This window comes from Pseudonaja textilis, chromosome 2, assembly GCF_049901715.1.
Source record: "Pseudonaja textilis isolate UNSWEBS1 chromosome 2, rPseTex1.2, whole genome shotgun sequence".
Taxonomy (NCBI): Eukaryota; Metazoa; Chordata; class Lepidosauria; order Squamata; family Elapidae; genus Pseudonaja; species Pseudonaja textilis.
In genome coordinates this window covers 21,547,848-21,561,066 of record NC_141991.1, presented here as the reverse complement: position 1 = coordinate 21,561,066, position 13,219 = coordinate 21,547,848, and the positions used below count along the sequence as shown (strand labels likewise).

General features: G+C 42.9%; 1 protein-coding gene across 3 annotated transcripts in view; it reads left to right on the top strand.

Annotated features, from left to right (window-relative positions):
- The first annotated feature begins 1,027 nt into the window (after positions 1 to 1,027).
- Positions 1,028 to 13,219, top strand: part of LHFPL4 (LHFPL tetraspan subfamily member 4) — a 75,211-nt gene continuing 63,019 nt past the window's right edge. For all 3 annotated transcript variants that reach the window (XM_026717943.2, XM_087923460.1, XM_087923461.1), the window contains exon 1: positions 1,028 to 1,774. In XM_026717943.2, the coding sequence (XP_026573728.1) occupies positions 1,369 to 1,774 (406 nt within the window). In that variant the 5' untranslated portion in view covers positions 1,028 to 1,368. The remainder of the gene's footprint in view (positions 1,775 to 13,219) is intronic.

The following is a 13,219-nucleotide window of genomic DNA, read 5'->3' as shown; positions in this document are numbered from 1 at the left end:
TTCCCTTTTATTCGTATCCATTTCATGTATTCATAATCATGTTCATACCTAGATCTGTTTATCTAATACATGTTTGACAAAATAAATAAATAAAATAAAATAAACTTCCATCAGGGTCAGCTTGGAGAATGGGAACCCAAACGGGTGAAGGATCTCCCTCCTTCCTTCTCCAAAGCTGGAAGAAGAGGGAGGGGATGAAAAGAACCACCAGCAAGATACCCCGAGAAGCGGCCCGGTCCCTCTGGCCCCCTCCTCCGAGGAAATCCCTCTTCCAGAGCCTATTGCTGGATGAAAGGCTGGCTCGGAGCAGCTGCGGAGGGGTGTGTGTGTGTGTGTGGGGGGTCTCGCCTCCCTCCCTCCCTGTCTTCATTCTGCGCCTCTCCCCGCCGCGTCTTCCTTTTTTTTGGGGCGGGGAGGGGGGTTGTCATCCACCTCGTGTAGAATCTCTTGCCCGGGCTGCAAACATTCCACATTCAACATCGAGCACTCGGCTGCAAACGTTCAGACGACCGAAGAGAAACAAGGATAGTTTGCCTGGCCTCTAGTGGCCGTCCCCATTTTCGCAAGCTACATAAGGGGAGCGGTGGGGGCCCGCGGCGAAGGGGAAGCCGGACACGCTCCACCCGACCTCGCCGCCCCTCCTGCCGCCACAGCCTCGGTTGCCCGGGAAGGTGGGGGAAGTTAGGGGTGGGGGTGGGGAGAGAGAAACAGAAGCTGGCCGGTGGCCTCCGGCTGCCTCGACCTGCGTGCTGGGCGCATGTGCGTGGCGCTGCCTCTCCTCCTCCTCCTCCTCCTCCTCCCCCCCTTCTCCCTTTGGGAAGCTGCCCCGGCGCTCGCTTCCCTTCTCCCCACCTTCCTTTTTTCCTACCGCTCCAAGACTTCCTCCGCCCGGGCTCCGGCGCGCTCTCGCTTGCTCGCTCGCACGCACGCACGCACGCGGTGGCGAGCCTCGGCCAGGCGAGCAAAGAGGCAAGCGAGCGAGCGGGCGAACGGGAAGATCGAGCGGGCGGGCGATCCAGCTAGCCAGCCAGCCAGCCAGTCAGCCAGCAGGAGCGGAGGCAGCGGCAGCGGCAGCAGCCAAGATGGAGTCTCGGCTGAACCTGCAGGGAGCGAGCGAGCGCTTCTAAAAAGGGCTCCCGGCCCGCCGCCTTGACAGGCCGGGGCCCCATGGCCTGGCCCCTCGCAGGCCCCCCTTGGGCTCTCCCTCGGCCGGTGCCGCGGGGCTCCCGCGACTAAGCCGCCCTTCGCCAAGGGGAAGAAGAAAAAGAAGAAGAAGAAAAAGAAGAAGCGCCGGGACGGCCGCCGCGGTGCGCCCGCCTTCACCGTTTCTGCGCCGCCGGGGATCCCGCCGCCGCCGCTCCTGGCACGATGCTGCCGTCGCAGGAGGCCTCCAAACTGTACCATGACAACTACATGCGGAACTCGCGGGCCATCGGCGTCCTCTGGGCCATCTTCACCATCTGCTTCGCCATCATCAACGTGGTGGTCTTCATCCAGCCTTACTGGATCGGCGACAGCGTCAGCACGCCCAAGCCGGGCTACTTCGGCCTCTTCCACTACTGTGTGGGCAACGAAGGCAACAACCGGGAACTCACCTGCCACGGCTCCTTCGCCGACTTCCGCAGCATCCCCTCGGGCGCCTTCAAGGCCGCCTCCTTCTTCGTGCTGCTCTCCATGGTGCTGATCTTGGGCTGCATCACTTGCTTCGCCCTCTTCTTCTTCTGCAACACGGCCACGGTCTACAAGATCTGTGCTTGGATGCAGCTACTGGCAGGTAAGGGGACGGGGGACGGTTTCCTTCCCTCAAACCCCCCCCCCGCCCCAACTTGGCAAAAAAGAAAAAAAAATCCCTCCACCAAACCTTGTATCCCTTCCCCCCTTCCACTAATAACGACAGGAACTGAAATAGGAAAGGAGAAAGCGGAGGCTAAAGAGAATGAGTGGGAGGACTTCCCTGCTTAGAAGGGAGAACTGGGGGGCAGCAAGCATTGATCTGAACAGCCAAAGTAACGGGATGCAATGGGGGTTTTTTAAGGTAAAAGACCCTCAATGAATAACTATTTGGGTGTATTGGGGGCAGAAGGGAAGGCCTGTACATTGCATTTTCAAAGTAGGAGGCTTGGTAATAGAATAGATACCATAAACTCTTGTACAGTGTCTCTTCACCATGTGGAAGCTTTGAGAAGGCCCCTTAAAATAAACATAAACTACGAATGAGGTTCTGTAGGCCACTGGTAGACAATTTCATTCTCCCGTAGATAAGTTGCACTTCATTTATCATCAGGCCATCCAACCATGATCAATGGCAAGGAGATTTGAGCAACTGGGGTTCAAAACATCTGGAAGGGAGTCAAACTCTTCTGAGCCTATAAAATTCCTGCCCTATTAAATCAAATGAGTGACAGCTCCAGATGTCTTTAGTCTGTTGGAATAGACTTGTTTGTGTAATGTTTGTGACAGTTCTAGGAGTCACACAGATGTGTGTTTTAGGTGTGTGTTTGTGTGTGTGTTTTGTGCAGCATATGAATAGTTTGTGTGTGACCCGCATCAAAACATTTTTTGATATTGATGTAATTTCATCTGGGATTAGTTTGGTGACAAATGAAACTCTGGTATATCCAAAAAAATTTGCAAATAGGTTGCCAGAAACAGATTTTAGCTTGAATAGTAAATACTTATTTGCTATTTACTTATTATTAATTATTCAATTAAAAGTTTAGCATAACTAAAAAGTAAAACTTCATCACCAGTAGTTTTAACCAGATTAAAAACCTGATTTTTAAAAAGTTAAAAGGCCAAACGCTTGTTACAGGGAGTCAGGTACAGAAATTGGTCAAGCTTCCAGGCTTCTGTCCATGGTACTGAAAGCTCAAGGGATTGACATATGTTTAACCAGAAAACTTAAAGACCCAGCACTTTCATTTATACAAGATAGTAAACTTGGTTAACTGTAACCTTGGTAAGTTGCCTGTGGCATAGTGTGCTATGCAAGTCCAGTACATTTCTTTATCGTTCAACTTACTGTGCAAACCCAGGTAATGGAATAATTACATTGCCAAATTAAGTATATTGTGTGAACTCTACTGAAGAATGTGAATGCTCAGACAAACTATGGAAGGTAGAAATATAATAAAGGACAAGGATTCAGATTTACAACTTTAAAGAAAGTAAGACAGAAAAAAATTATGGTATAAAGATGCATGCAGTTTTGGAATAAAACTGTTGTCAGAAACCGTGCGAGATTTTAGTAGATATATGATGAAAACAAGGACTAACAAGATATATCTCCAATAAAAGGAAGATGGAAAGTTTACCTCCTCATTATAAAGGCATTTTCAAATCTATGCAGTGGGCTCAAATCCAACCGCTGGATCTGCTTAAGGAAGAAAAACTTGAATCCCAAATGAGCTAAGCTGCCAAGCTCAGCATAGTGGCATAAAGTGGTGAATTAATGTCTGATCAGCAGAAAGCAGGCTACCTAAAAAAACCTAATGGATCAATAAAAGGGCTTTCTGGGGTCTGAATTAAGCTTCATTAAGTCTGGGAAAGAGGCCATGATAACTAGGACTTCTCTTCATACTGGCTATTTTGTAAGTGATGGAAAAATGCAGGTACTAATGCTAGTTTGCAGTTCTTCCAAGCTTTGATTTTCTCTGATTTGATGTCTTCTAGATGCTAGCTAAGGTTCTAGGAGTTGAGATCTACCACATTTGAAGAGCATGAAGCTGAGAAAGAATGCTATATGCTAGGAAAAACCTAGTGGCAAATATGATGTAAAGCCAGAGAATTAAATGGGGCCATAGGTGCATCATAGAGATGCCGTGGTAGAATGTAGTCTGGATTCCTGGGAGGGAGGGGCTGCACTCAAAAAGAGTAAGTGACAATGAAGTTAAGATAGGAGAAAGAAAGTTAAGATGGCTCCTCTGTAGTAGTTCTCAGAGTATCTCTCCATTGATACAAGTAGTTGCTTTAATTTGGCAATATTTCTGTCTATAGGTGAGGAATAGTAAAAGAAAATGGAAATAACTCTATTTGTCATGCTCTTGGGGGCTTGACAAATAGAGAAGTTATAGTCCTCCAAATGTTACTGGCTTGTAATTTCAGAATTTCTTAACTCCTGGCTATCATGGCTGATCATAACTCAACAAAATTTTGAGGGGAACAGATTCCTTGCTCCTGGCAAAACCACATTTAGATGTTAGTGCTTGAGTTTTTGAGGAATTTGCATAGCTATGACTGAACTTGCAGATGGGAACAAATATATTTTCCCTCTGTGACAGATATAATTTAGTAGACGCTCAAATAATTGAATTTCTTACACAAAAAGAGGAGATATAGCACAGCCTTCCCTAAACCTGATGCTTTCCAGATATGAAAACTTTTCAGAATTTCCAGAATTCTAGAGCTAGCATGGCTGTGTTGCTGAGTCTTTATAGCTGGAGGACTCTCAGATTATGGAAATCTCATAAAACAATTCGGTGGCCCTTTCTATCTATACACCACTCAGAATTTTAAATTGTACTGCTACATGTGGCAGAAATTTCATACTGCAAATTTCTTATTCAATAAAAAAATGATCCGATGTTTTTGTAGTCCTAAGTGGATAGTCTGTATAAGTATTTTTTTTACATCGTGTAGCTGTTCGCATTACCCCAGTATATTGGAAGGAGATGTGGCTAGAATTTGAACATGAAAGCTTTCCAGATTAGGAATTCTACTCAGAATTGCCTCTAACATGTTAGATTGCATATGACGTTTTCATGTTTTTTTGCCAGATTTTTCCAATATATCTTTTTCACAACCCAGCAGTATTCTGTCCTTTCACTGTAACTGGGAGCCCAGAGTAAAACACTACAATGAAAACTATTGATTTTAGCTGCCAAAGACATAGAGGGGCAAAACATTAGAATGTGGCAAAGAAAGAGATTTGTAGAACCACTACAAACATAATGATGGCACACCAAACAGTATAAAGGCTTTTTTAGCCTATCACCTGTATACAGTTAATGAATAATTCTTGAACTAAAGAGGGTTGATAAAATAGTTGCCAAAGAGATGACATTTTCAAAATATTTACTGGAGGCAGAATTTTCTCTTGGCTAAATAATATGGACAAGTTTTTTTTTTAAAAAAAAAGAAGGAACATGTTATATTGAACCCATGATTCTAGGAGATAATTCACCCAAATAATTTGCAGCATGATCTCCCTTACCAAATAGCTGATTCACAAAAGGTTGCCTTGGTCAGATAAAATTACTTAGTTAAATGGTTTGCAAGTTAACCATATAATCAGGTAAGATTTTGAACATTCATTAGCTGAGATCCATTTAGGCTTGGTATCACATACATACAGAATGATACAGTCTGAATAGACTAAGAGGCCAGTTAAGATGGCAGCACAAAGCAAACTTTTGGGAACAGTTTAGATCAGGGGTGTCAAACTCGATTTCATTGAGGGCCACATCAGGGTTGTGTTTGACCTTGGGGGGTGGAGACAGAGTGGTCATAGCCAAAGTGGGCATGATCAGTTCAACGTCACTCGTATTGGGAGCGCCTGTGGTAGCCCGAGCGCTCTGCGAGAGAAAATGGGCTCCTGAGCTCCGTTTTGGGCTGCGACAGCTTCCTGCAACCCCCTGCTGGCAAAAACAGGGCTTGGGAGGACATCATGTGGCTCTCATGAGCTCCGTTTTCGCTGGCAGAGGCACTGCAGGCCAGTCCTTCACTGTTTCTAGTGTGGTCCCATGGTCCAGATCCAAGCACCCTGCAAGCCTGATCCAGCCTCCAGGCCTTGAGTTTGATACCCCTGGTTTAGATTAAGACTGGAATAATACTTTACTGAGAAGGGCAGTGGAAGCAAAATTATCTCCCTTGTCATTTTCTGCATCCAACGCTCAGTCTTCCCCAAACTTTTCAAATGTCCTCCAAGTTAAAGATTGAAAACACAGGAAAGGCAAAGGAAATAGTTTCTCCATTTAAAGCAGAGTATCTGTTCTGAAAAGGACATTCAATTTTCTGCCCCCTTGAATTATCTAAAGGTACTAATTTAGAATTAATTTAGGAGGACGACACAATTTAAACAATTTAAACGTTAGACGACTCTTAGCTGGCCACCGCTTGTTTTTCTCCAACAATGGCCGATCAAAAGAGCGAATTCATCAGTGATGGGTTCTATTGTTCTTCTGAGCTAGTTGTGTGTAGTTGTGCAGAATTTAAAATGATACTTTTCATTCACATAATATGAGGACAGAATAAAGGGGAAAGGGGATGTTATATCATCCTTTGGTCCACCCAGGAGCCCAGGTGAGAAGTATAAGTAGAAGAAACATAGAGAGCAATGCTTCAAGTTAAAGTAGGACAAGGTTTTCCATCTGTGGAATTTACAAAGATGAGGGGAAAAAAGGGTGCTTGAAACAAGTGTAAAATGAAAAAAAGAGAACGAGAATGAGAGCAAAAGCCAACTAAACACTGTAAATGAACTAAAGTTCACACAGAGAAACATACATGCAGAGAAACATACACACAGAAACACACATATACACACATGTTTTTTATGGAGAAATACTTCAGTTCAGTATTTCCACCCAAAACATTTAAGCAGACATAACTAAAACGTTTTTACTTACATTTACAGATAATCAATTCAGAAAAAAAACATAGCTAATATATATAACGGTACAACAGCAATCCAAATTAAAGAACTGTTATATTCTAAATTGCTCACTGAAGTATTCTGAGAATGAGCTAGACTTAAGGTCATTTCACATTACTGCCTAGAAAGAGGATTCCAGGTATAAATGCAATTTCAAACCTAGACAATGTCTCTGTTTGAAAACACTTTAAATCTTTGAGATCTAATTAGTGGCTCACAAATCAGAGAAGGCTCTAATTAGCGCTTCCTAGGAAACTCTAGTTTCAGACAATGCGGTCTCTCTCACCCCCCCCCACAAAGGAAGTCGAATCTAATTAAGACGAAAGAAACTCCTGGATTCCAAATGTTAAAAAACAAAAAAAAGACCAAAAAACCCCCCAATCATCTGCCCTTTCCAAAACACCATTCAGTCTGAACTGGAGATTTTCCTCCGCCACACTGTTGGTCTGACTTAATTGGTTGTCGTAACTGCTTCCAGAAGGAAAGCAATAGGGAAATCCACAGGTAGAGAAGAGCGTCCAGAACACATTCCAAAAACCCGGAGTTCTCTCTCCAAATAAGGAGATGGGGAAACTCGTGTTTTCGAAGAGACCACTTTTTTTTTTTTTTTTTTGAGGAATCCTCCTGCCCTTCTGCATACATTTCTCTTCCTCTGCAGATGCTTCTTGTCATCTTTAATTGTGAGGCTTTAGAGAAGACAAGCACAGAGATGCAATAGATTATGACAGAGGAAGCCACACGAGAACGAGAAAGCAAAGTAAAGATTAGACTACGGGCATATGTACCTACAAATTTCTCATACCTTGGCATGGTTGCGCTAAAAAAAAAATGCAGAACAATTGCATTTGTCTCTAGATAGCTGAAAAGTTACTTTTTAAACACCGAAAGTCTAGATCACTTGTAAATTGTGTTCTATGGTCATTGTTTGGAAGCTGTGCTCTTTGGCGTTGACTATTTTCATTAATAATATGGAAGTACAGGTATAGGAATATCCATTATTTTATACAATTTATTCTGCTTCTGCTTGTTATGAGAAAGGATAGTGACTCCCAAACTATGCTCCCTACTTCTGATCATCTCTTCCAATCCTTCCACACAGGGTGTCTTGCAGAATATTGCAATTTTGCACCGTTTACATGGAGGAAAGCTCTTTACACTTTTCCATTTTGCATTTCTGTTTATATGGGTAGTCCTCAACTTACCACCACAATCGAACCAGAAATTTCCATTGCTAAGCGAGACAGTTGTGAAGTGTTTTTTTTTGCCCCATGTTATAACTTTTCTTGCTACAGTTGTTAAGTGAATCCCTGCAGTGGTGAAGTTAGTAACTTGCCTGTTAAGTGAATCTGGCTTCCCCATTGATTTTGCTTGTCAGAAGGTGTCAAGAGGTGATGACATTATCACGGGAGACTGCAATATCATAAATACATGCCAGTTTGCAAGCACCCAATTTTTGATCACGTGACCTGCAATGGTCGTAAGTGTGAAAAATGATCCTAAGTCACTTTTTTCAGTGCCGTTGTAACTTTGTTTACTAAATGAATGATTCCCTGTACAGTATAGCTCACAAGCTTCGATGATGTTTCCCTTTGCTGTTGTATTGCATCTTTCAAACCTAATCTCTAGTACCAAGAACTAACTGGGAGACTTGGACCGATTAAGATTTAAGTCTTAAAGTTCTCCTATTTCTTTGGTTGGAGGGACTGAAAACCGAATCCACCACAATGTAACCATAGTGCAGCCTTCGCCAGTACAGTCCTCCCAAGTGTGTTGGAAGCCAGCATGGCTAGTTTGAAGTTTGACTTACTGTATTACATATGCAAGACATCTGATTGAAATAGATTATTATATGCAGGGGTGGGCTGCTGGGGGTTCGCAGGGGGTCGGGAGAGCCCCTAGCTAAGATTCTGTGCAGTTAGGACAACCCCCAAATCCTACTCCTGGCTGGCCCCTCCCCTCCCACCCCTCCACTCCTCTCTCCTCCCAGGAGTCCCCATGAGGCCGGTTTTAGATGCAGGTAAGTGCAGGGTGCACACGGAGGCTTGGGGAGGGTGAAAAACGGGCATCCCGGAAGTTCGGGAAGGCTGAAAATGGGCCCATTTCTGGCTTCCTGAGAGCCTCCGGAGTCTGGGGAGGCCATTTTTGCCCTCCCGGAGGCTTGAGGAAAGCCTTCGGAGCCCAGGGAGGGCAAAAACACCCCCCCCCGCACCATGATGCAGGAGGCTGAATAGGCCACACCCACCATGGCCATGCCCATCCAGCAACCGGGAAGAGTACCCTTTGCTAAAAATTTTGAAGCCCACCCCCGGTTAAACGGTATAACCTATTATTGTCAGGACACTAGTTAGTTGGTATGGTCAAATCATGCAACTAAGTTCTCCAAAAAGAAACTGGAAAGAAACACAGTCAAATCATGTACATGTGCTTTAAACAAGGAAACTGGGCAGAAACATATTCTGAGAACAGTGGCCTTATCCAGGTTAGACAGTGTGTTCTATCTAGGATCACCCTTGAAAAGGGGCTGCAAATCTTAACTGGTATATAGAACAGGTGCACATGATCAGTGGGAGATAGGTAATTACAGTGGTGGGATTCAAACTTTTTTACTACTGGTTCTGTGGGCGTGGCTTGATGGGCGTGACAGGGGAAGGATACTGTAAAATCTCCAGTCAGAGGGGGCATTTGCTGGTTCTCTGAACTACTCAAAATTTCCACTACCGGTTCTCCAGAACTGGTCAGAACCTGCTGAATACCACCTCTGGGTAATTAGGTCATGTGACTGTAATTCTGTACTAGTTTTGAAATTTGCTGGCATATTCCTGGGATTCATTGACGATACCGATTTGAACTCCTAGTCCTAAATGCTTGAGGAATGATTGCAACAGTGGTATCTGTAACGGTGGTCTCCTGCTTGTGGAAGGGGGGGGGGGCTAGGAGAACTCCAGGGTCCCTTACAACTTTTTTCATTTTTCTCACCACGTATGTGTATACATCCGAACTAGACTGTTGTTTCTCTGTGTCATTAGTCTATGTGGGTATATGCATAATTTTGTATTTATTTATTTTGTCACGTTTATGTAGTGTATATTGGAGGGGGTGGCCTCTTTGAGACCTGCATGCAATGAAATTTCATTTTAATGTGTGCCGATTAGTGTACGTTTAAAGTGACAAAAAATTTATTCTATCTTTTACTATAAGCTGTGGTGATGCCACAGTGACAGCATGCATGTAACAATGTCATTGTGCAAATAGCGTACGTGCATCAAAATGCCTGATACTGGTAGGTACAGGATGTCATCACATACAGGTTGTCATATCCCTCTTGGGAATGCCTATAGATTGGCCCATCTTCAAATGAAATGTCCCTGGTGCTAGCTAGACACCGTGCAGCTCTTGTCCTTTCATCCACAATGGATTTATTTTTTGGAAAGAGAAACTAGATGGCTGCCCACAAATGGGCCCTTTGAAATGTTGGCTATGAGGCAGGGTGATTGTTGTTTGGTTGTTCAGTTCCTTCTGATACTTCATCAAGTGACGGACATCGTTTCACAGCTGCTTCTTACAGTTCCTGTACATTCATGCTGGTGTCATCATTAATAATATCTAGCCCCCTCATTATCATCCTTTTTAATTTTGTTTAATTGCCCTTGATTTTACAAGCATCAGGGTATTCTCCACTGACTCTTGCCTTCCCATTATGTGTCCAAAATGTTTAAGCCTTAATTTTTATTACAGCCTTTCTAGTTTGGCTTTGTTTCAAGTGGTTTTGTAATAATTATTATTTTTTCTTTTTGCAGTCCATGATATCTGCAAAAGTTTCCCCAGCATCACCGTATAAAGGCAGAATATTTTTTCTTGTTTGTTTGTTTGCCTTGTGTTTTTTGCCTTCAACCTTTCTGATTATCCAGTTTCTGCAGGGCTGTGTTGTCACAGAGAGAATCTGACCTTGATAATACACACCTTCATAAATCTACCTTAATATTGAGCTGTTGCAGTGACTTGTGCTCCCATCACTACTCAAGTGGACTAATGCTGTGCATAAATATTGTACCAGCCCTTGAGTTGATATTTTTCCCTAGTAAAAGTGGGAAATAGGAACTTATCTGTATTATCTATGACTTATTGCCTTTGTCCCTGGGCTTGCACAGATTGTTGAGAGCACTGGACAGTAATTGCTCTTCAAATTGCCTAATTATGCCAGAATGCTGGAAAAAGGAAGGTTGGTGGTATTTGGGGAGAAAAGAAAAGGCGCTATTGAAGAAATGGGAAACAAAATAGATAGCAACTTCTCGCTTATAGATCCTTGGGGCCTCCTTTTTACTGCTCCAGATAATTGGGGATCTCATTAGTAGAGCCCCCCCCAAAAAATGGAGACAACTTTATAGGAATAATAAAGTTTTGGCATATGAATAGTGGGCAGAAAATGTTCCTAATTCTAACTCTCCAAAAACCAAGTTAAATCCCTTATCTTTCCTATATAGTAGTGAGGAATTTCTTTCAAAATAGGCTCCTCAAAACTATTTCTGGTTTACCCAATGGTGCCTGTTCCTTTTGTCTAGGCCGGGGTAGGCAACTTTTTGACAACCTGACAACCTGAATACTTCAATTCCCAGAATTCCTGAGCTGTGGCTGGCTCGGGAATTCTGGAAGTTGAAGTCCATTGGTCATAAAGTTACCATAGTTGCCGACCCGTAGTCTACAAAGAAGTCAGTATGTAACTAATTAAAACTAAAATAATTGTTAGTGCATTTAGCTATTGGTTAGAATCCTGTCACTCACTACCCGAGTCCCCAACTTAAGAAGTGGTGCCTCTTGGAGCAAATGAATTTCTCCATTCCTTCTCACACCAGTTCGTTTACATATTTATCTAATCATATGCATACTTCTTGCTTTTCTCCAAGTTGCTTTTTAAATTTAAGCAACTCAAACAGTAATTTCCTATTTAAAAAGGGGATTGGATGTGATTGGTCAAAAAAAAATATGTTTAAATTACCGCAAAATAAATTTCCTCCTTGGATGTAAAGGAATTTTTTTTTTGCTATGAACTCCACGTAGTGTCAGGGAGGGCATCCGGCCAGTAAACACTCAGCTTTATCCAGTTGCCCTGACTCTACCCCAAAGGAGTTACGGGATGAGAGTTGTAAAAGGGTCTGGACTTAAGAAAGCCAAAAGTCATTCATATTATGTCATTTGCTCCACTTCTGGCGGTAGCAATGTGATCTCAGGAGCCCCTGACACTTCTGAGTCTAGCTTGTACAACCGGCAAATAGTGTTCTGTGTATTGTTGAGCCTGGGATTGCCAAATCTTGAGCATAATTTCTATTTATTTATTAAATTTCTATGCCGCCCATCTCACTAATACAGCGACTCTGGGCAAGTTTATAGGGCGTGCCAAATTTTCCCAACTTTCAATTTCCAAACCTTAAGGGTGCTGAAAAGTTGTGACATGCCTTGGGGATTGTAAAGATATTTTGGTTACTTGAATATAATTTAGATGTGCTTGGAAAGTAACTATATAACCGTCATAACTTTTTAACATTTTGTTTGTTTCATTTACAATAAAAAAAAGGTTTAAAAGTGCCCAAAACACAATTAGGATTAGAATAAAAAGATAAAAATTAATAAAAACCAAGTTGATGGGTAGCCTGGATGAGAACCTTCTCTACCCCACCCCTAATGTAGAAGGTTTCTGTCAGGGCCCCAGACCAAGCACTTCCACTTCCAGAAGGCCAGGAATGTTTATTTTATTTATTGATTTGATTTGTCAATCGCTTATAAGATAATAGGTATAAGAATAAACATGAATAAGAATACAGGAAATAGGTACGATTAAATGGGGACAATAGGACAGGGACGGGAGGCACAATGGTGCACTTATGCACGCCCCTTACAGCCCTCTTAGGAATGGGGCGAGGTCAATAGTGGATAGTTTGAGGTTAAAGGAGTGGGGGGGTTAGAGGATGTAACAACAGAGTCAGGTAGTGCATTCCAGGCATTGACCACTCTGTTGCTGAAGTCGTACTTTCTGCAATCAAGTTTGGAGCAGTTAGCATTCAGTTTCTATCTGTTGCAATACAAGATGGGGGTAGATCTCACTTGTGATGGAAGAATCTAAGAAAGCTGGGGGACACAACAGAACCAGCCAAAATTATCTTGGTTATCTTACCTGTGAGATGAGAGCAAGGTGAGGATTCTTTAGCTTCCAGCCTTCTGAGGCCACTGTTAACTTTTTCCATATTTGACTACAAGCTGCACCTACCACACCTTCAACAATCCTGCTGATGTTGCTGATGTTTCATCAACTTCCATCAATTTAGCAACATGCTTCACGCAACCATTTAACTTTACTTTCCAAGAAACCTGGTTCTAGTTCAGAATCCAGATTTTTTTTCATTAGTGATCATCCACTTTGCAGTCTTCTTGCTACAGTTCTTCAGTACTTTTGGGTCATCTCTTATTCATGAATCTCTTATTCATGAATCTCTTATTCATGTCTTCTTCCTCTGGCTGAACTTTGATCCCTCAAAGTTTTCATATATGTTGATTGCCGTACGCTTCTTTCATGTCTCG